The sequence below is a fragment of the Canis lupus genome, unplaced genomic scaffold (assembly GCF_011100685.1).
Source record: "Canis lupus familiaris isolate Mischka breed German Shepherd unplaced genomic scaffold, alternate assembly UU_Cfam_GSD_1.0 chrUn_S1613H1804, whole genome shotgun sequence".
Lineage (NCBI taxonomy): Eukaryota > Metazoa > Chordata > Mammalia > Carnivora > Canidae > Canis > Canis lupus.
Window position 1 is genome coordinate 35,498 of NW_023330454.1, and position 21,259 is coordinate 56,756.

General features: G+C 38.1%; 1 protein-coding gene and 1 pseudogene across 1 annotated transcript; both read right to left on the reverse strand.

Annotated features, from left to right (window-relative positions):
• Positions 13,193-14,130, reverse strand: OR6C7DP (olfactory receptor family 6 subfamily C member 7D, pseudogene; annotated as a pseudogene).
• Positions 19,404-20,342, reverse strand: OR6C1 (olfactory receptor family 6 subfamily C member 1). The gene has a single exon (XM_038589060.1). The coding sequence runs from the start codon at positions 20,340-20,342 to the stop codon at positions 19,404-19,406; it is 939 nt and encodes a 312-aa protein (XP_038444988.1).
• Positions 20,343-21,259: the final 917 nt, after the last annotated feature.

Below are 21,259 nucleotides of genomic sequence, written 5' to 3' on the forward strand. Positions count from 1 at the left end.
ATGTCAATGTTACCCAGGGCAATTTACACAATTAATGCAACCCCTATCAAAATACCATGGACTTCCTTCAGAGAGTTGGAACAAATCATCTTAAGATTTGTGTGGAATCAGAAAAGACCCTGAATAGCCAGGGGAATTTTAAAAAAGAAAACCATACCTGTGAGCATCACAATTCCAGATTTCAGGTTGTACTACAAAGCTGTGGTCATCAAGACAGTGTGGTACTGGTACAAAAACAGACACATAGATCAGTGGAACAGAATAGAGAATCCAGAAGTGGACCCTCAACGTTATGGTCAACTAATATTCGACAAAGGAGGAAAGACTATCCACTGGAAAAAAGACAGTCTCTTCAATAAATGGTGCTGGGAAAATTGGACATCCACATGCAGAAGAATGAAACTAGACCACTCTCTTTCACCATACACAAAAATAAACTCAAAATGGATGAAAGATCTAAATGTGATACACAATTCTATCAAAATCCTAGATGAGAACACAGGCAATACCCTTTTTGAACTCAGCAACAGTAACTTCTTGCAAGATACATCCACGAAGGCAAAAGAAACAAAAGCAAAAATGAACTATTGGGACTTCATCAAGATAAGAAGCTTTTGCACAGCAAAGGATACCGTCAACCAAACTAAAAGACATCCTACAGATTGGGAGAAGATATTTGCAAATGACATATCAGATAAAGGGCTAGTTTCCAAGATCTATAAAGAACTTATTAAACTCAACACCAAAGAAACAAACAACCCAATCATGAAATGGGCAAAAGACATGAAGAGAAATCTCACAGAGGAAGACATAGACATGGCCAACACGCACATGAGAAAATGCTCTGCATCACTTGCCATCAGGGAAATACAAATCAAATCCACAATGAGATACCACCTCACACCAGTGAGAATGGGGAAAATTAACAAGGCAGGAAACCACAAATGTTGGAGAGGATGTGGAGGAAAGGGAACCCTCTTACACTGTTGGTGGGAATGTGAACTGGTGCAGCCACTCTGGAAAACTGTGTGAAAGTTCCTCAAAGAGCTAAAAATAGACCTGCCCTACGACCCAGCAATTGCACTGCTGGCAATTTACCCCAAAGATACAGATGCAGTGAAGTGCCGGAACACCTGCACCCCAATGCTTCTAGCAGCAATTTCCACAATAGCCAAACTGTGGATGCAGCCTTGCTGTCCATCGAAAGTTGAATGGATAAAGATGTGGCCAAATACAATGGAATATTACTCAGCCATCAGAAAGGATAAACATTCACCATTTGCTTTGACGTGGATGGAACTGGAGGGTATCATGCTGAGTTAAATAAGTCAATCAGAGAAGGACAAACATATGGTCTCATTCATTTGGGGAATATAAAAAATAGTGAAAGGGAATAAAGGGGAAAGGAGAGGAAATGATTGAAAATATCAGTGAGGGTGACAGAACATTAGAGCCTCCTAACTCTGGGAAACGAACAAGGGGTAGTGGAAAGGGAGGTGAGTGGGGTGTAGGGGTGACTGGGTGACAGGCACTGAGGGGGATACTTGGTATGATGAGCACTGGGTGTTATGCTATATGTTGACAAATTGAACTCCACTAAAAATAAAGTTTAATTCCTATGAGAGTCTAATTGTAGGGTTCAATCTGGTACCTTAATGATTAAAAGATAGGATTTTGTCCTATATATGTCCACAGTGGAGATCCTGAGAGTATAACCAGAAAGAAAAGAGTTTCTGTCTGTTAAGTAAGGAGTTTAAGAGGTGCTGCTATTGTTGAGGATTGTAGCAATTTCTGTCTATGGTTATGAAAAACAAGGAGTTCTAGAAAGCCCAGGCATAGCAATGTATTCAAACTAGATATCAGAGCAGAGCAATGATAATTTCAAGGCAGGAGATATTAATAGTTTAGATAGAAATAGGCATTTTGAGACCTCCATTCCTTTGTCATTAACACATAATTTAGTAAATTACTGCACTATAATAAGAAGCCCTTTGGTAGTCAATAATGAACAAAATATTCTCTTCTCAAGAAAAATGCTCATAGTCTGTTAACATAATCAAGAAAGATGAAATTCTAGTATATTGTGAAAATTTCTAGTCATATTGATAACCATACTGTACCATGAAGCTCATGTGATACTATTTGGCTGTAAATTATAGTAATATACATCCAATTTTATAGATGGAGCAAAAAGAGCAATGTGAGCTTGAGGACTTTTGGAATTGGAGATATATATCATAGCGAGATGGAAGGCATGATGAACACCAAAGAGCTCTGATTACTTAAGAATACAGGGGTTTACTATGATTCAGATCAATCTAATGGAGAATGATTAAGTAATATCTATAAGCGAGAGAATCAATTGTCAATCCCATATTCTATCATTCTTTAAATAACTTAGTGCTAAATCCAAAAATGACAGAGTCTTGCCAATGAGAGATGGTATTATTACACAGGTATATGTGATATCTGACAGTACCAATCCAAGAGCTTGGGATTCTGAGTTTCTTTAGTGAAAGTAACTTTCCGCATTGAGGTTAGGGATTTATGTTAATTCCAAAGAAGTAGTTGTCTTTTCCATTTTGTTATTTTTTTTCTTTTTTTTTTTTTATTGGTGTTCAATTTACTAACATACAGAATAACACCCAGTGCCCGTCACCCATTCACTCCCACCCCCCGCCCTCCTCCCCTTCTACCACCCCTAGTTCGTTTCCCAGAGTTAGCAGTCTTTACGTTCTGTCTCCCTTTCTGATATTTCCCACACATTTCTTCTCCCTTCCCTTATTTTCCCTTTCACTATTATTTATATTCCCCAAATGAATGAGAACATATAATGTTTGTCCTTCTCCGACTGACTTACTTCACTCAGCATAATACCCTCCAGTTCCATCCACGTTGAAGCAAATGGTGGGTATTTGTCATTTCTAATAGCTGAGTAATATTCCATTGTATACATAAACCACATCTTCTTTATCCATTCATCTTTCGTTGGACACCGAGGCTCCTTCCACAGTTTGGCTATCGTGGCCATTGCTGCTAGAAGCATCGGGGTGCAGGTGTCCCGGCGTTTCATTGCATTTGTATCTTTGGGGTAAATCCCCAGCAGTGCAATTGCTGGGTCGTAGGGCAGGTATATTTTTAACTCTTTGAGGAACCTCCACACAGTTTTCCAGAGTGGCTGCACCAGTTCACATTCCCACCAACAGTGTAAGAGGGTTCCCTTTTCTCCGCATCCTCTCCAACATTTGTGGTTTCCTGCCTTGTTAATTTTCCCCATTCTCACTGGTGTGAGGTGGTATCTCATTGTGGTTTTGATTTGTATTTCCCTGATGGCAAGTGATGCAGAGCATTTTCTCATATGCATGTTGGCCATGTCTATGTCTTCCTCTGTGAGATTTCTGTTCATGTCTTTTGCCCATTTCATGATTGGATTGTTTGTTTCTTTGGTGTTGAGTTTAATAAGTTCTTTATAGATCTTGGAAACTAGCCCTTTGTCTGATATGTCATTTGCAAATATCTTCTCCCATTCTGTAGGTTGTCTTTGAGTTTTGTTGACTGTATCCTTTGCTGTGCAAAAGCTTCTTATCTTGATGAAGTCCCAATAGTTCATTTTTGCTTTTGTTTCTTTTGCCTTCGTGGATGTATCTTGCAAGAAGTTACTATGGCTGAGTTCAAAAAGGGTGTTGCCTGTGTTCTTCTCTAGGATTTTGATGGAATCTTGTCTCACATTTAGATCTTTCATCCATTTTGAGTTTATCTTTGTGTATGGTGAAAGAGAGTGGTCTAGTTTCATTCTTCTGCATGTGGATGTCCAATTTTCCCAGCACCATTTATTGAAGAGACTGTCTTTCTTCCAATGGATAGTCTTTCCTCCTTTATCCAATATTAGTTGCCCATAAAGTTCAGGGTCCACTTCTGGATTCTCTATTCTGTTCCACTGATCTATGTGTCTGTTTTTGTGCCAGTACCACACTGTCTTGATGACCACAGCTTTGTAGTACAACCTGAAATCTGGCATTGTGATGCCCCCAGATATGGTTTTCTTTTTTAAATTCCCCTGGCTATTCGGGGTCTTTTCTGATTCCACACAAATCTTAAAATAATTTGTTCTAACTCTCTGAAGAAAGTCCATGGTATTTTGATAGGGATTGCATTAAACGTGTATGTTGCCCTGGGTAACATTGACATTTTCACAATATTAATTCTGCCAATCCATGAGCATGGAATATTTTTCCATCTCTTTGTGTCTTCCTCAATTTCTTTCAGAAGTGTTCTATAGTTTTGAGGGTATAGATCCTTTACATCTTTGGTGAGGTTTATTCCTAGGTATCTTATGCTTTTGGGTGCAATTGTAAATGGGATTGACTCCTTAATTTCTCTTTCTTCAGTCTCATTGTTAGTGTATAGAAATGCCACTGAATTCTGGGCATTGATTTTGTATCCTGCCACGCTACCGAATTGCTGTATGAGTTCTAGCAATCTTGGGGTGGAGACTTTTGGGTTTTCTATGTAGAGTATCATGTCATCGGCGAAGAGGGAGAGTTTGACTTCTTCTTTGCCAATTTGAATGCCTTTAATGTCTTTTTGTTGTCTGATTGCTGAGGCTAGGACTTCCAGTACTATGTTGAATAGCAGTGGTGAGAGTGGACATCCCTGTCTTGTTCCTGATCTTAGGGGAAAGGCTCCCAGTGCTTCCCCATTGAGAATGATATTTGCTGTGGGCTTTTCATAGATGGCTTTTAAGATGTCGAGGAATGTTCTCTCTATCCCTACACTCTGAAGAGTTTTGATCAGGAATGGATGCTGTATTTTGTCAAATGCTTTCTCTGCATCCAATGAGAGGATCATATGGTTCTTGGTTTTTCTCTTACTGATATGATGAATCACATTGATTGTTTTACGGGTGTTGAACCAGCCTTGCGTCCCAGGGATAAATCCTACTTGGTCATGGTGAATAATTTTCTTAATGTACTGTTGGATCCTATTGGCCAGTATCTTGTTGAGAATTTTTGCATCCATGTTCATCAGGGATATTGGTCTGTAATTCTCCTTTTTGGTGGGGTCTTTGTCTGGCTTTGGAATTAAGGTGATGCTGGCTTCATAGAACGAATTTGGAAGTACTCCATCTCTTTCTATCTTTCCAAACAGCTTTAGGAGAATAGGTATGATTTCTTCTTTAAACGTTTGATAAAATTCCCCTGGGAAGCCATCTGGCCCTGGACTCTTGTGTCTTGGGAGGTTTTTGATGACTGCTTCAATTTCCTCCCTGGTTATTGGCCTGTTCAGGTTTTCTATTTCTTCCTGTTCCAGTTTTGGTAGTTTGTGGCTTTCCAGGAATGCGTCCATTTCTTCTAGATAGCCTAATTTATTGGCGTATAGCTGTTCATAATATGTTTTTAAAATCGTTTGAATTTCCTTGGTGTTGGTAGTGATCTCTCCTTTCTCATTCATGATTTTATTAATTTGAGTCTTCTCTCTCTTCTTTTAATAAGGCTGCCTAATGGTTTATCTATCTTATTAATTCTTTCAAAGAACCAACTCCTGGTTCTGTTGATCTGTTCCACAGTTCTTCTGGTCTCGATTTCGTTGAGTTCTGCTCGAATCTTTATTAACTCCCTTCTTCTCTTGGGTGTAGGATCTATTTGCTGTTTTTTCTCTAGCTCCTTTATGTGTAAGGTTAGCTTTTGTATTTGAGTTCTTTCCAGTTTTTGAATGGATGCTTGTATTGCGATGTATTTCCCCCTTAGGACTGCTTTTGCTGCATCCCAAAGATTTTGAACGGTTGTATCTTCATTCTCATTAGTTTCCATGAATCTTTTTAATTCTTCCTTAATTTCCTGGTTGACCCTTTTATCTTTTAGCAGGATGGTCCTTAACCTCCACGTGTTTGAGGTCCTTCCAATTTCTTGTTGTGATTTAGTTCTAATTTCAAGGCATTATGGTCCGAGAATATGCAGGGGACAATCCCAATCTTTTGGTATCGGTTCAGACCCGATTTGTGTCTCAATACGTGGTCTATTCTGGAGAAAGTTCCATGTGCGCTTGAGAAGAATGTGTATTCAGTTGAGTTTGGATGTAAAGTTCTGTAGATATCTGTGAAATCCATCTGGTCCAGTGTATCATTTAAAGCTCTCGTTTCTTTGGAGATGTTGTGCTTAGAAGACCTATCGAGTATAGAAAGAGCTAGATTGAAGTCACCAAGTATAAGTGTATTATTATCTAAGTATTTCTTCACTTTGGTTAATAATTGATTTATATATTTGGCAGCTCCCACATTCGGGGCATATATATTGAGGATTGTTAAGTCCTCTTGTTGAATAGATCCTTTAAGTATGAGATAGTGTCCCTCTTCATCTCTCACTACAGTCTTTGGGGTAAATTTTAGTTTATCTGATATAAGGATGGCTACCCCTGCTTTCTTTTGAGGACCATTCGAATGGTAAATGGTTCTCCAACCTTTTATTTTCAGGCTGTAGGTGTCCTTCTGTCTAAAATGAGTCTCTTGTAGACAGCAAATAGATGGGTCTTGCTTTTTTATCCAGTCTGAAACCCTGCGCCTTTTGATGGGGTCATTAAGCCTGTTCACATTCAGAGTTACTATTGAGAGATATGAGTTTAGTGTCATCATGATATCTATTCAGTCTTTGTTTTTGTGGACTGTTCCACTGAACTTCTTCTTAAAGGGGAATTTTAAGAGTCCCCCTTAAAATTTCTTGCAGAGCTGGTTTGGAGGTCACATATTCTTTTAGTTGCTGCCTGTCTTGGAAGCTCTTTATCTCTCCTTCCATTTTGAATGAGAGCCTTGCTGGATAAAGTATTCTTGGTTGCATGTTCTTCTCATTTAGGACCCTGAATATATCCTGCCAACCCTTTCTGGCCTGCCAGGTCTCTGTGGAGAGGTCTGCTGTTACCCTAATACTCCTCCCCATAAAAGTCAGGGATTTCTTGTCTCTTGCTGCTTTAAGGATCTTCTCCTTATCTTTGGAATTTGCAAGCTTCACAATTAAATGTCGAGGTGTTGAACGGTTTTTATTGATTTTAGGGGGGGATCTCTCTATTTCCTGGATCTGAATGCCTGTTTCCCTTCCCAGATTAGGAAAGTTTTCAGCTAGAATTTGTTCAAATACATATTCTGGCCCTCTGTCCCTTTCGGCGCCCTCGGGAACCCCAATTAAACGTAGGTTTTTCTTCCTCAGGCTGTCGTTTATTTCCCTTAATCTATCTTCATGGTCTTTTAATTGTTTGTCTCTTTTTTCCTCAGTTTCCCTCTTTGCTATCAACTTGTCTTCTAGGTCACTCACTCGTTCTTCCACCTCGTTAACCCTCGTCGTTAGGACTTCTAGTTTGGATTGCATCTCATTCAATTGATTTTTAATTTCTGCCTGATTAGCTCTAAATTCTGCAGTCATGAAGTCTCTTGAGTCCTTTATACTTTTTTCTAGAGCCACCAGTAGCTGTATAATAGTGCTTCTGAATTGGCTTTCTGACATTGAATTGTAATCCAGATTTTGTAACTCTGTGGGAGAGAGGACTGTTTCTGATTCTTTCTTTTGAGGTGAGGTTTTCCTTCTAGTCATTTTGCTCAGTGCAGAGTGGCCAAAAGCAAGTTGTATTGGGAAAAAGAGAAAAAGAGAGGAGAGAAAGAAGGAAAGAAAAGAGAAAGAGAAAAAAAAGGGAAGAAAAAGAAAAAAAAAAACGAAAAAAAAAAGAAAAAGAGAAAGAAAAAGAAAGGAGAAAAAAAGGGGGTGGGGGAAGGAAACAAATCAAAAAGCAAAACAAAACAAAAACAAAAACAAACAAAAAAAGAACCACCGGGGAGTATCTTCTGATTCTGTGTACTTTAAGTCCCTTGGCTTCTCCTGGAAGTTGTCAGTCTAGCTGGTCTTCTGGGGGAGGGGCCTGTTGTGCTGATTCTCAGGTGTTAGCAGTTGGGGGAGCTGCTGTGCCCCTGCCTGGTGCAGGGCTCAGTGGGGGTTGTTTACCCCGTGAGGCCGCAGGAGGAACAGCCCCAGTGGCGGGGCAGCTCTGGAGCCCTGGATTCAGCTCCGGCAGGAACTCCGTCTGCAGGGCCTGGAGGCTCCGGGGCGGGGCCGCTGCTCTGCTCAGCTGGGGCAGGAGCGTCCTTGCTGTCCTGGGCCCTCCCGGCCTCTGCCTGTCCCGGGGGAGGCCGGATCCTGGGCTGTGTCCCGGCGCCCTGTGCTCCGGGGCCTGCGCTGGTGGATTCGCGCTCCCGGGCCGCGCAGCCCCTTCTGTGGAGCTGCCGCCCGAGCCCCTCCGAGCTGCTCCTGGAACCGCGCAGGCCCCTCTGCACGGAGCCTCTTCCTCTGCCCGAGCCCCTCCGAGCTGCTCCCGGGGCCGCGCAGCCCCCTCCGCGGAGCCGCCGCCCGAGCCCCCCGAGCTGCTCCGGGTCCCGCCGGTCCCGCCGGGTCCCGCCGTGCGCGCTGCAGCCCTTAGGGAGCTCGGCGCACTCTCCTGGGCGCGCAGTTGCTGTTACTGTCCCAGGGAACCCGAGGGCATCCTCGCCCTCCCGGGTCCTGCTCCACCTCCCTGGAGCCTCTTTCCGCCCGGGAAGGTCGGTGCAGCTCCTGCTCCTCCGGGACGGGGCTCTCCTGTCCTGGGGACACTCGCCCCGGCCTCAGCCCGGCTCCTCGCGGGGCCCCTCCCCCTTTGGAGGCCTTTGTTCCTTTATTTCTTTTTCCCGTCTTCCTACCGTGATAGATGCGCGAACTCTTCTCACTGTAGCATTCCAGCTGGTCTCTCTTTAAATCTCAGGCCGAACTCATAGATTTTCAGGATAATTTGAAGGTTTTCTAGGTAGTTTGGTGGAGACAGGTGATTTGGAGACCCTACTCTTCCGCCATCTTGCTCCTCCCCCCCGTCTTTTCCATTTTGAATTTTCTGAGATTTGCTATTTTGGAGAGAAAGCTCCTTAAGCCAGGCCTAACATTTTTTTTTAATTGCTAGTAAATAATTTATTTTGTGCTTCATGCATTTTCATCTAGTTCCACTTATACTTAAAATTTTTTATAAATTTATTTTTTATTGGTGTTCAATTTGCCAACATATAGAATAACACCCAGTGCTCATCCCGTCAAGTGACATTTTAGATGGGCTTATTTAGTACTTTTGTGAAAGAATTATGAAAGAAATAGTATCGTATCGTGAAATTCTAAGATTTCCTTGTGTATGTTTATAGAGCAAGATTTCTCCTCTCCCCCAGTAATTGGTACAATGGGTTCTTTGGTGGGGGGACATAGTTTTGATCTGAATCACTGTTCTAATGTATATTGGCCATATATACATAGTTTCCTATAAATTTGTCTCATTCTTTAAAAGGAGGAGAAAAACATACCCATTTAAAGGAATCAGTAAAATCCTAGACGGGCCAGTAAAATGTTCAACATAGTTTAAAACACATAAATTTGCTCTCTTTTCTGGTTACCGCAGCATGAAGTTTGACAAGCAGCGAAGTCTCCAGCGACACCCTGTACCGGTGGTGTGGGAAGTCCAGCCCGGTACCAGCGCCAGCGCCTGAAATTATCAGAGACGGTGGAGCAGCAGGGCAGCTTGAAGAACTCTGATGCTCAGAAGGACAAACACTTCTCAGGCACCATCAGGCTTAATTCCACTGTGCGCCCCAAGTTCTCCTTAAGTCTTTTGGGGGACTGGCAGTGATGAGGCCAATATTGTGTGTGTTCTCCACATGGACCCTGAGACGCTGAACAAACTCAACAAGAATAAAAAATTAGTCAGGAAGCAGGCCAAGACTATTGGCCACCTTTTTGGCAAGCAGGCAAGCAGGCCACCTTTTTGGCTTCAGAATCTGTGCCAAGCACATCCCCACAGGTCTCCAGTCCCGGCCTGAACGAGCTGGCAAGGACCCTTCCAGGCTGACCCGCAGTGAGAGCAACGGTGGCCAAAGGGGATGAAGTGAGGCTCACCGTCAGAGTCCAGATGGAGAAGGTGCTGTGTCTGGCGGTGGCCATGGCCAGGTGAGGAACTTGTTACAACATCCACGTAACCGTCAACTGCCTGGTGTCCTTGCTCGAGAATTGGAAAAACACCTGGGCTTTCCACCTCAAAAGCACCTGGGCAAGCCCCAGCGCCAGCACGCCCTAGTAAGCCATATTGTTACCATTTAAACAAAGAAAATAAATATATGTAGTATTCACATGAGGAAAGTGAGTATCTATTTCATAGCATAATTTTTTTTCTGTGCATGATAAATTGAGTCAATAAAATTAGCTTTTCATGGAAAGCATACAAGAGAAGCAATGGCTACTTGTTGCTTTGTTTCTTTCCACATGATTCACTACTCACGTCTCTTGCTTTCACGACTGTCATTTGCAATCATTATTCTCTGCCCAGAATACCCATTTAATTATATTTCTTATTTTCTTTTGGAATTCTTACTGCATTACTACAAATGCAGTGAGCAACCCCATGTTTATATTTATATGGCCCTGGGTATATGTTTTTATATAAGGTCAGTTCTATATCTAAATGTCTACTTATTTATGTGTTGCTTGAAATCTTATAAGGTGGATATGGTACACTCTATTGATCCAAATGTCTAGCACATGCCTGCAATGTAGTTGTTTTGAAAGACTTTTTAGAAATAACATCTGTCATGAGAGACGCCTAACTCTGGAAAAAGAACAAGGGGTAGTGGAAGGGGAGGTGGGAGGGGGGTTCGGGTAACTGGGTGGTGGGCACTAAAGGGGGCACTTGGTGGGATGAGCACTAGGTGTTATGCTATATGTTGGCAAATTGAACTCCAATTAAAAAAAATTAAAAAAAGAAATAACATCTGAATGAACATTCCCCATAAGAATTAGGAAGAAATTATATTTTTGAGATTCTTATTCTCCTCATAACAAGCTGTTAATAGCCACATACAGGTATTGAGTATTGTTACTGGTTTTTCTCTTAGTTTGTCTTGTTTGTGCATGGATTTAATTTGACAAACATACTTCAGTGTTTCCTAGATGTAAGGTGATAAATGCCTGAAAAAAGTCTTGGAAATCTAGACTGTGGTCGATATAAATTCTTTCAAATAGGGCAGCCCAGGTGGCTCAGTGGTTTAGCGCTGCCTTCAGTCCAGGGCGTGACCCTGGAGTCCTAGGATCGAGTCCCACATGGGGCTCCCTGCATGGAGCCTGCTTCTCCCTCTGCCTGTGTGTCTGCCTCTCTCTGTGTGTGTCTCTCATGAGTAAATAAATAAAATCTTTTAAAAATAAATAAATTCTTTAAAATAGATCTGAGAGTGTAATAGATATGGAGTGTTAGCAGGTTAAACTGAGTATATGATGAATGTATGATTCACAATACAGTTTGAGGGTAGAGGGAGCCATTTTGGAGAGTCTTGAGAGTATAATAATCCTATTCCCAAAAACCCTTTTCACTGCGGAAATAATGTTACTTTTTTCTGGTATAACATATATGAGAATGACCAAGAAATGAAATAAGAGTGAAAGCCAAAGCAGACAATGCATGTGGCTTTAGGGTTAAAAGAGCCAACATTTAGTGATTATTGTGAAACTGACCATAATTGTGCTAAGAGGAAAGACAGGAAACTGACATTTTCTTTGACAATGATAACATCCTCTGGCCTATAGGCTACTCACACCTAAGTTGCTGCATTTATCAAACTAAATTTTAATTACATGTTGTTTTTTTCTCCCCACTAGAATTTGAGATACTTTAGAGCAATAATCCTCCCTTTTCATCACTACCCCCAATGCCTTCCATAAGTAAGAAAAATCTGAATGAGTCCATCACACATTAAAAAGACCTTTAATGTAACAATTCTAATATTGAACATGAGCTTCTATTCATAAATTATTACAAATGGAACTCAATGTGAAAATGAAAGTAACCGAACAAGTCTGGATTTTGAGGTTAACGAACTGAGTATATGATGAATGTACTGAATCCTAGTTCTGAAAGCTGCCATCACTATATGTTAAACTCTCAACGCTGGGCGGCCCTGGTGGCTCAGCCATTTGGTGCCACCTTCGGCCTAGGGTGTGATCCTGGGGACCTCGATCCTGGGGTCGAGTCCCACGTTGGGCTCCCTGCATGGAGCCTGCTTCTCCCACTGCCTGTGTCTCTGCCTCTCTCTGTGTCTCTGTGTCCTTCATGAATAAATAAATAAGATTTAAAAAAGAAAAAGCTCTCAATGTTGATTTCACTGTGTTCATTCACCTATAAATTAGAGATAATAAGGCTCACTTTCTAATTTGTTTTGTAAAATAAATAAAATAAATTTGTGGTTTGCTTAATATAAAATAGAATGTGTAGAATATTATCAATAGATGTTAGTTCTCTTCCATACTTCCCAAACTCTAAAGTCAGTTCTAGATGCCACAAATAAAGCTCAATTGTCCAGAAAGATGAACTTTCACTGGTTTATCATAGTTTTGTGCATTTTATACATTTGATATATTTTACGTTGTCTGATGTCTACCTATTTTTTAATTTTTGGAGGTATTTGATCTACCTAAAGAAAAATACCTCTGACTAAAAGAGAATGGTGATTAAAAACATCTCATTGATGTTGATGGTAGGATTAAGTGAGTCAATACAAACAATAGACATAGAATATAGGAATTGCTGAAAAGTGTTATGTTACCTTCTATCCCTTCTACTTTCCTTCTCTTCTCATTAGTATCATCATTATTATAAACAGTATAAATATTTGTATTATGTATGAATTTCTAATCTTTTAAAATATTTGAGTAGATATTTATATTTTATTCTCAATCTCCTGGTGATTGTGTTTATTTGATTTCATGGATATGACAAATAGAATTAAATTTTTCTACCAACATTCATGCCTATTACTGGATAAGAATGAAAAGTTCAGAAATCTGCATCTATCCTGACAATCTTTCTATCAAACTAAATGCTCAGTGTCTCTTCAAAGGCAAACCACTTCCATTCAAAACCATAACCACGAATCCAAATGTATTCCTTCATCTAAATACTTTTGAATAAAACACATGAATGTACAGAAAGTTCTGAAACGATATTCAGTTTATCAAATTTATTGAGTTCAATGACTGGGAAATTTTAATATGGGAATGAAGAAAAAAGAGTAAAATAGATAACTCTAGTAAAGGAAACGGGGTTTTGAGAAAGTGTGAATCATAGCATCTACAAGAACTTCATTCTTTTAATGGCAATACTTTCATTTACTGGAGAAAAACAGAACCTTTTGGATAGTATCCTTAAAGGCTTGCTTTACTTGCTGATTCCTCAGGGTATATATAAATGGATTCATCATAGGAGCAACAGAAGTATTAAGAATAGCTACTCCTTTGGTCAAGGATGCCTTTTCTTTTGCAGAGGGGTTGGCATACATGAATATGCAGCTTCCATAAGAGATGGAAATGACAATCATGTGCGAGGAGCATGTAGAAAATGCCTTTTTTCTCTGACTGGCAGATGGCAGTTTCAGAATTGTTCTAATGATGAACATGTAGGATAGAATTATTAGTGCCAGAGTGAAAAGCAGAATCACTATTGCAGAGTAAAAACCAATCACTTCTAGGAGCCATGTGTCTGAGCAAGATAATAGCAAGAGGGGAAAATAGTCACAAGCAAAGTGATCAATGACATTGGAGCCACAGTAATCTAACTGGAGGAAAAGAATAATTGGCGGGAAGATATTTAAGAATCCTGCCAGCCATGCACAAAAGACAAGTAAAATGCAGACTCTTTTGTTCATGATAGTCGTGTAATGCAAGGGTTTACAGATGGCTACATAGCGATCATAGGACATAGCAGTTAGAAGATAAAACTCAGTTATGCCCATGAAGATGAAGAAAAACAACTGAGCTGTACAATCATTGTATGAAATAGTTTAGTCTCTGGTGATAATTGTGCCCAGAAATCTAGGAATACAGATGGTTGTAAAGGATATTTCTAATACAGAGAAGTTCCTGAGGAAAAAATACATAGGGGTCTGTAGATGGGAGTCCACCAAGGTGAGAGTGATGATGGTCAAATTTCCAGTGACACTGAATATGTATGTGAGAATTAAAAAGAGAAAAATCACAATCTGAAACTCTGGTCATCTGATAGCCCTAGAAGAATGAACTCTGTGGGTACTGTGTGGTTTTTCATTGCGGATCCTTTCTTCCCCCCCTTTAGAATGGAAAATGTATGTGCCCTATAGGACATAAAAAAGTTAAAACAGTATTGAGGTTAGAGTATAGAATCTTAAAAATATCCACAGTGATGAGTAATCTATGAAATCCAAAAACAAATGTTTTCCTTCAGCAACTGTCCAATTTCTACTGGATCTCACATTTAGTATTATCTGAAGTTAAATATTGATCTCTTTTTGCTGAAAATACACTATCATGGGCCATGGATAAAAATACATCTTGTGCTGACATTTAAGTGGAAGCTATTTCTTCTAGTGTTTCTTTAAAATCAAGCCTCTAATTATTCTTTACAATATTTAGCTCCTTTTATTAAAAAATGAAAATATTTTAATTGATTTTTTATTTCCCCCAGTTATAAAAACTAGTCTGGATTATGAATAATCTAAATAAAGCATTTGAAATCTTACAGGGGTTGTTTAGGCCCATCTACACATTCTGTATTTTGAGGCCCACATATTTTAGGCAACTTTCACAAGGTTAAACAATTAGACACCACAGTAATCATCTCACTGTGGAACATGCATGTTTATGGCAATGTTTTACTGGCATTCTCTCATGAATCACTTTCTAAAAGATTTGATCGATGCTATCACTCTCATAATTTTTTCCTTTTTCTGATAAAAAGGCAGAAGAACAAGAAGGTAATCTTCTATTACTAAATTAAATAATTGCCTAAAAATACTTTAATTCATACAATGCATACCTTTCTTCCTTTCTCTCTTTCTTTACAATATTGCTATGGAAAATCAATAAGTAGATGGCCAAAATAACATTTACTGGAAAGCAGATATCCTTCCAATAGGGAATTTAAAAAATAATCCTATCTATAATAGAATATAATTTCAAATTAGAAAAAATGAACAGGGATCCCTGGGTGGCACAGCGGTTTAGCACCTGCCTTTGGCCCAGGGCGCGATCCTGGAGACCCGGGATCGAATCCCACGTTGGGCTACCGGTGCATGGAGCCTGCTTCTCCCTCTGCCTATGTCTCTGCCTCTCTCTCTCTCTCTCTCTCTCTCTCTCTCTCTCTCTCTCTGTGTGTGACTATCATGAATAAATAATAAAATTTAAAAAAAAAAGAAAAAAAAAGAAAAAATGAACAATCCAAGATTTATTTCTGTGTTCCTGCTTTAGGATTTCATTAATAGTCTCTTGGTAGTAAACAATTATTTAATTTTCAATACTGAAGGGGTTGTAAGTCCATAAACATGTATAAACATGGTTTTTAAAAATATTTGAATAAACTGAATATATATATTATATTGAAGAATAAAAAATTTACTTACTTCCTGATTCTTCTTGATGATTTAGTCTCAAATTTTATCATCTGATTTGCCTAAATTTACATAATTTCAGAACTGGTAAATCAAGTTAGCAAAATATTTGATTTTTATTTTGCTCTCAGAACAAGTGTGTTGACTTAACTTTTTCTTGGTTCTTTGGGATTATACTTCTCTTTGACTCACAATATCCTTCATTCCTGATACTGTGAAATTCTGACTTTTTTTATAATACAACTCATTCTTGCTTTTCATCTCTTATTCAAACTCCATGTATAAATTCAGTTACATCTGGATTGACTAGTATTTTTCCATTGCCTCTTTTCATATAATACAAAATATTTCTATATTAAATCATTTTTCTTTCTATTCATGCAAACATTTAAAATCAATATTCTGTGATTCTATGAGTATATATCTACAAAATATGAGTAGTATTTTCCTTAGGTTCAGGGGCTGTTATATTTCCCTGCAAATGCTGCTTTGAAAAATAGAAGATAAGGAATGTTCTTCTCTATGTATGCTACACAAATGGAACTGGACTTACTTTATCTGTGTCTTTTTTGTTGTTGTTGGCCCAGGGGAATTCATTAAGTAAATAGAGTACCAAGAAGAGGAATAATTAAAGATAAAGGTGAATCATTTTTACAAATATTGATTAAAAAGTATAAGAAGCAAAAATATTGAGGTAAATAGGCAAATATACAAACAATGTGATATTGAGTGTATGAAAGTTTGATTTAGAATTTCAGTCTTCTGTGATTATACAAGGAATCCATTTTTCTCCCGGAAACTGGACTTGTCTCAGTAGAATTAGCATACTTATATCCTTTGAATGTTGGCAATCTAGGAAGAATTCTTTACCAGAATGAAATGGTGGAAAACACTACTGTGGATTTCTAGTATGACTTGATTGTCTTCTGAAATGGACAACCTATTAAAGACTGATGAGAAGGTTTATACCTGTATTTATATTTGTGCATATGACATTTTCTCATATTGAGAATTTTTGTGAATCAATAAAATAAATATCTGGAAGTCTGGCATTGGATATTTTTAACTAGTTTATTTCCACAGTTCCGTCAATGAGAGGTGTCACTTTTATTACTAGAAGAATAATATAGTATAGAGGTATATATGAATCTATATGTACATAAATATGTAATATAATGTTACATTTAACAAATTATCTTTATTTTCCTCACAGTTATAAATGTGGACATAAAACATGTGTGCATTTAATGCCAGAAATGCAGATTATTTGCAGTAGTGAAAAATGAGAATATTAGATAATGGGACAAAAGAAAGAAGTGGGAAAGGATGAACAAACCACTAGCTCACACATGGGACAATACATAGACACTATGTTGAATGTATAACTGATACACATTAAAATAAGCATTGAAAATATTTATTCACTATTTCAGTAGAGATAGTAAAACTAATTTTCTACTTAGGAAAATTCTATTCCTTTGCCTTTATTTTTGTATCCAAATAGTGAATCTTTTCATATTTTATTCTGAGCTTTTCTTGATTACCAGGCACTAACCATATACATATTACCTCATTTTTTTTCAAGCAAGCCAACAATACAAAACCCTCTAAGGTCAGTGCTATTTAGGTAAAGAAAGAGTCTGGGACAGAAAGAAGTTAGTTAAGTGTCTGTCTGGTGTCTATCACTTGTGTATTTGTGAGCGACAAAATCTTTATTGATTTACTTACAGGAAAAGAAATGAGGTTCTATCTCACAAAGCACTGCACTTCATTTGAAATATCTTATTAGACATGTTTCTTCTCCATATCTTTCCTCAAACTTCTAGATGCTGAATTGTCTCTTTCCTCCTTGATCACTCTCTCACTTTCTTTCTACCTTTACTGTTTTATTCCTAGTTCCTAATAGCTCTCTAGCTTTTCTCTAGGCCTCCTAATAATTTAATTTTGATGAAGACTAATTACAACTGTTAGCCTCTTATCCACAAGCTAGTAGGACATCTGATTTTTTAATAATGTGCCAATTACCTCCATGTATTCTGAGGTTGATGAGTGCCTATGTTTTAGGTCAATGAACTATTGTTCAGGCTACCAGGTTTCACTCTCCTCAGACAGTGGAGGACAGGTTTCAGTTACAAATAAAGTTTTGCTGTAACATGTTCATAATTTTAAAAGTTTATTAAATCAAATTGTTAGGGGATCCAAATATATTAAGATTTTCTCTAAATCGACTCCTAACTCTGGGAAAAGAACAAGGGGTAGTAGAAAGTGAGGTGGGTGGGGGGATGGGATGACAGGGTGACGGGCGCTGAGGGGGGAACTTGACAGGAACTTTTGTGTTATACTACATGTTGGCAAATAAGACTCCAATAAAAAATTTGCAAAAATAAATAAAATAAAATAAAATAAAATAAAATAAAATAAAATAAAATAAAGATTTTCTCTAAATCCTGAACTCACATCATATTTTTGAATAATTCCAGTGTGTATTGCTAATTATTTTCAGTGGTATATTATCCTCTCTAGGTAAGCCTCCCACAAAATGTCTGGCTGACCTCCCATTTACTGATTACCATCATCAAACTGAGCTATTATTCTATTTGAATTTATAATATCAGAAGTGTATCAGTTGACAGATGATGTTGGCACTTCATATATTACTAGGTGTAACCCAAATAATTATAGGAATCTTTTTGGGTGGAAAAAAAAAGGTTTTGCATCATAGGAATTCCTATCATTAGAAAGATCAACATGGGGCAGCCCAGGTGGCTCAGCGGTTTAGCGCCGCCTTCAGCCCAGGGCCTGATCCTGGAGACCCAGGATAGAGTCCCACGTTGGGCTCCCTGTGTGGAGCCTGCTTCTCCCTCTGCCTGTGTCTCTGCCTCTCTCTCTCTCTCTCTCTCTCTCTGTCTTATGAATGAATAAATAAATTAAAAATCTTTAAAAAAAGAAAGCTCAACATGTAAACCTTAACAAAAAGTGTTATCATTAACTTCATGAAAAGTCAGTACACATCAAATAAATTGATTCTTACATAGTTGTCAAAAGGCCTAATGTAAAATAAAACAAAATGAATGCCAAATGCTTTAGAAAACGTTCAATTATTTCTTTGTCATACACAATGTCTAGTTGTAATAAAATGCACATTTTATTTGAACACTTTTAAAAGCTAGCTCAGTGTTATGTACATTATTGTATGTGTTTTATTTCTTCAGGCTTTTTTAAAGAACTGGTATGGTATATGTGGTAATTATGGAGTTGAAGAAATAAGGACTACTTCAAGCTTTCCCTAAGTAACTGTGTCTTCATACTTGTGTTTTAAGTTGAGAAATTATATGGCACAGAAAATTTTAAACTGGTTAATGAGAGATGCTTCTTGATCTCTCAAAAAATATGTATAATTACATCATTCCTTCAGTTGTACTGTTTTTATATAGTTACTAAGTGTGCTACAATATGGAGAAGATAGTGCCTGTAATCTCCCAATAAGACTGTCAAGCATATTTATGGTCCTTGTAGAGTAAATTAAAAATAATATTAAACATGACAATATTTTCTGAATTTCTAGAAAGTGTTTTCCTGATTAAATCATAAAACATTTTCTCTTGTATTCTTGTTCTTTTCCTAAGATTTCTAAGATTTCTGTTTTCTAAGATTATTGTGGAAAAATTAAAATTTAAAAATAGTTAAAAGAAGGAAATGAGGCCAGTCTCATAGTTATAGAGTGGAAAGACTAGTTTAAAGGAAGGGAAATGCAATGAAAAGGGAGTGGAATTTAAATGGAAAATATATATATATATATATATTCAAATATCCTCAACAAACTGCTGGCAATAGAAATATAAGCAATGAAATAGAACTCTAGTGAGGCTATGTGGGTATTAGACTTTTGAGAACTATGGTTTTTATTTACTTGCTCTTCATTATGCCTCTAATTTATGACAGCGCTTTTATTTTTTCATTTGCTTGAGAAAAATACAATCTTCCTTGCCCTGTCCAGGAAGGCTCGCTTGACTTGCTGGTTCCTTAGGCTGTAAATAAAGGGGTTCAGCATGGGGGCTACCGAGGTGTTTAGCACAGCAACTCCCTTGCTCAGAGACACTCTGTCTTTTGCTGCTGGGTTAATATACATGAAAATGCAGCTGCCATAGGAGATGGAGATGACAATCATGTGGGAAGAACAGGTGGAAAAGGCCTTTGTCCTCTGACTAGTAGAAGGAATCCTCAAAATTGTTCTGAGGATATATATGTAGGACAGAATTATTAATGCCAATGTGAACATTAATGTAAAAACAGCACAGGAAAAACCCACTATCTCTAAGAATCTAGTGTCTGAACAAGAAAGATGTAGTAAGGGGAAATAGTCACAGGTAAAATGGTCTATAACATTGGACTTACAATAATCAAGCTGTATGAACAGCATGAGTAATGGGAATATGATTAAGAATGAAGCCGACCAAGAAGCAAAGACAAGGAGTGTGCAGACTCTGGGATTCATGATGGTCATGTAATGCAGAGGTTTGCAGATGGCAATGTATCGGTCATAGGACATGGCAGCCAGAAGGCAAAATTCAGTGACTCCCAATAAGATGAGAAAAAAGAACTGAGCCATGCAATCTTTAAAGGAAATGTTTTTATCTCCTGTAATCAGGGTGCTCAGGAACTTGGGTATGCTCACAGTTGTGAATGAAATCTCGAGTAAGGAGAAGTTTCTGAGGAAGAAATACATGGGGGTCTGGAGGTGGGAATCCAGCAGGGTGAGGGTGATAATGGTCAGGTTCCCAGTGATGCTGAGCATGTAGGTGATAAGCAGAAAGACAAAGATCACCTCCTGAAGCTGTGGGTCATCTGACAATCCCAGGAGAATAAAATCTGTTATTTCTGTGTGGTTTCTCATTTTTTTTCCTTTTCTTTTGTAATCTAGAGGGGGAAAAAAACAAGTAGATTGTAGAAAAGAGGATAATCCATGGATTGTTCTGGAATTTGTCTCTAGAAATAAACATATTATGCCCTACTGATTTAATTTAGGATGTCTTTAAGACAACTCAATAAAAGCAGGTAAAATGTTTTAAAGTAAGTTCTTACCATATGTGGTACTGTTTTACAGAGAATGTTTCTCCATAAAATCCTTATTTCACAGAATGGAAATTGAATCTAAAAAGTTTTTTTAAAAACTTTATCCAAATCACGAACCCTAAATTCACTTCTTCTAGGAGTTTACTTCTTAATGGGAAACTACTTGTCCTTTTTCCAACGACAATAAAAGTGTCCTATTTCCTTATTTCTGTTGCCTAATTTCTTGTGTTATCATTTACTACACTAGTGTAATATAAAAAAGACAGATCTGTCAGGAAAAAGATCACTCAAATGGTGAGGTCTCCAAATTTTGAAAGTCATTGAAGTTAAATCTTTAACAATGTGACAGATTTCTGTTTTCACTCTGCCTCATATTCTCCTTTCAACCACCTACTCCTCGTCCCAAGCCACAGACAATGAATTCATTGACATAATGTCGTCAGGTACTAGGGAGTACAGAATATGAAAAGCCAGAGCAGAGATTTAATACAATGGATCTGTATATTTCATGGGCTAAGGAAGTAAAATTGTATGAATATCTAAAATAAACATTGTTTTTTACAGAACGTTTTTTCCTTCAAAGTTTTTTTGCATCTAAATATTGTTTGTATTCTATTTTCTATCCTATATTACTTTTTTATATTTTTCCTTTTATTTATATCAGAATTCACTTATAGAAGCTCTATTTTGTCAACACCCTGGAGAAATCAATGAAACAGCACATGAAATCCATTTATT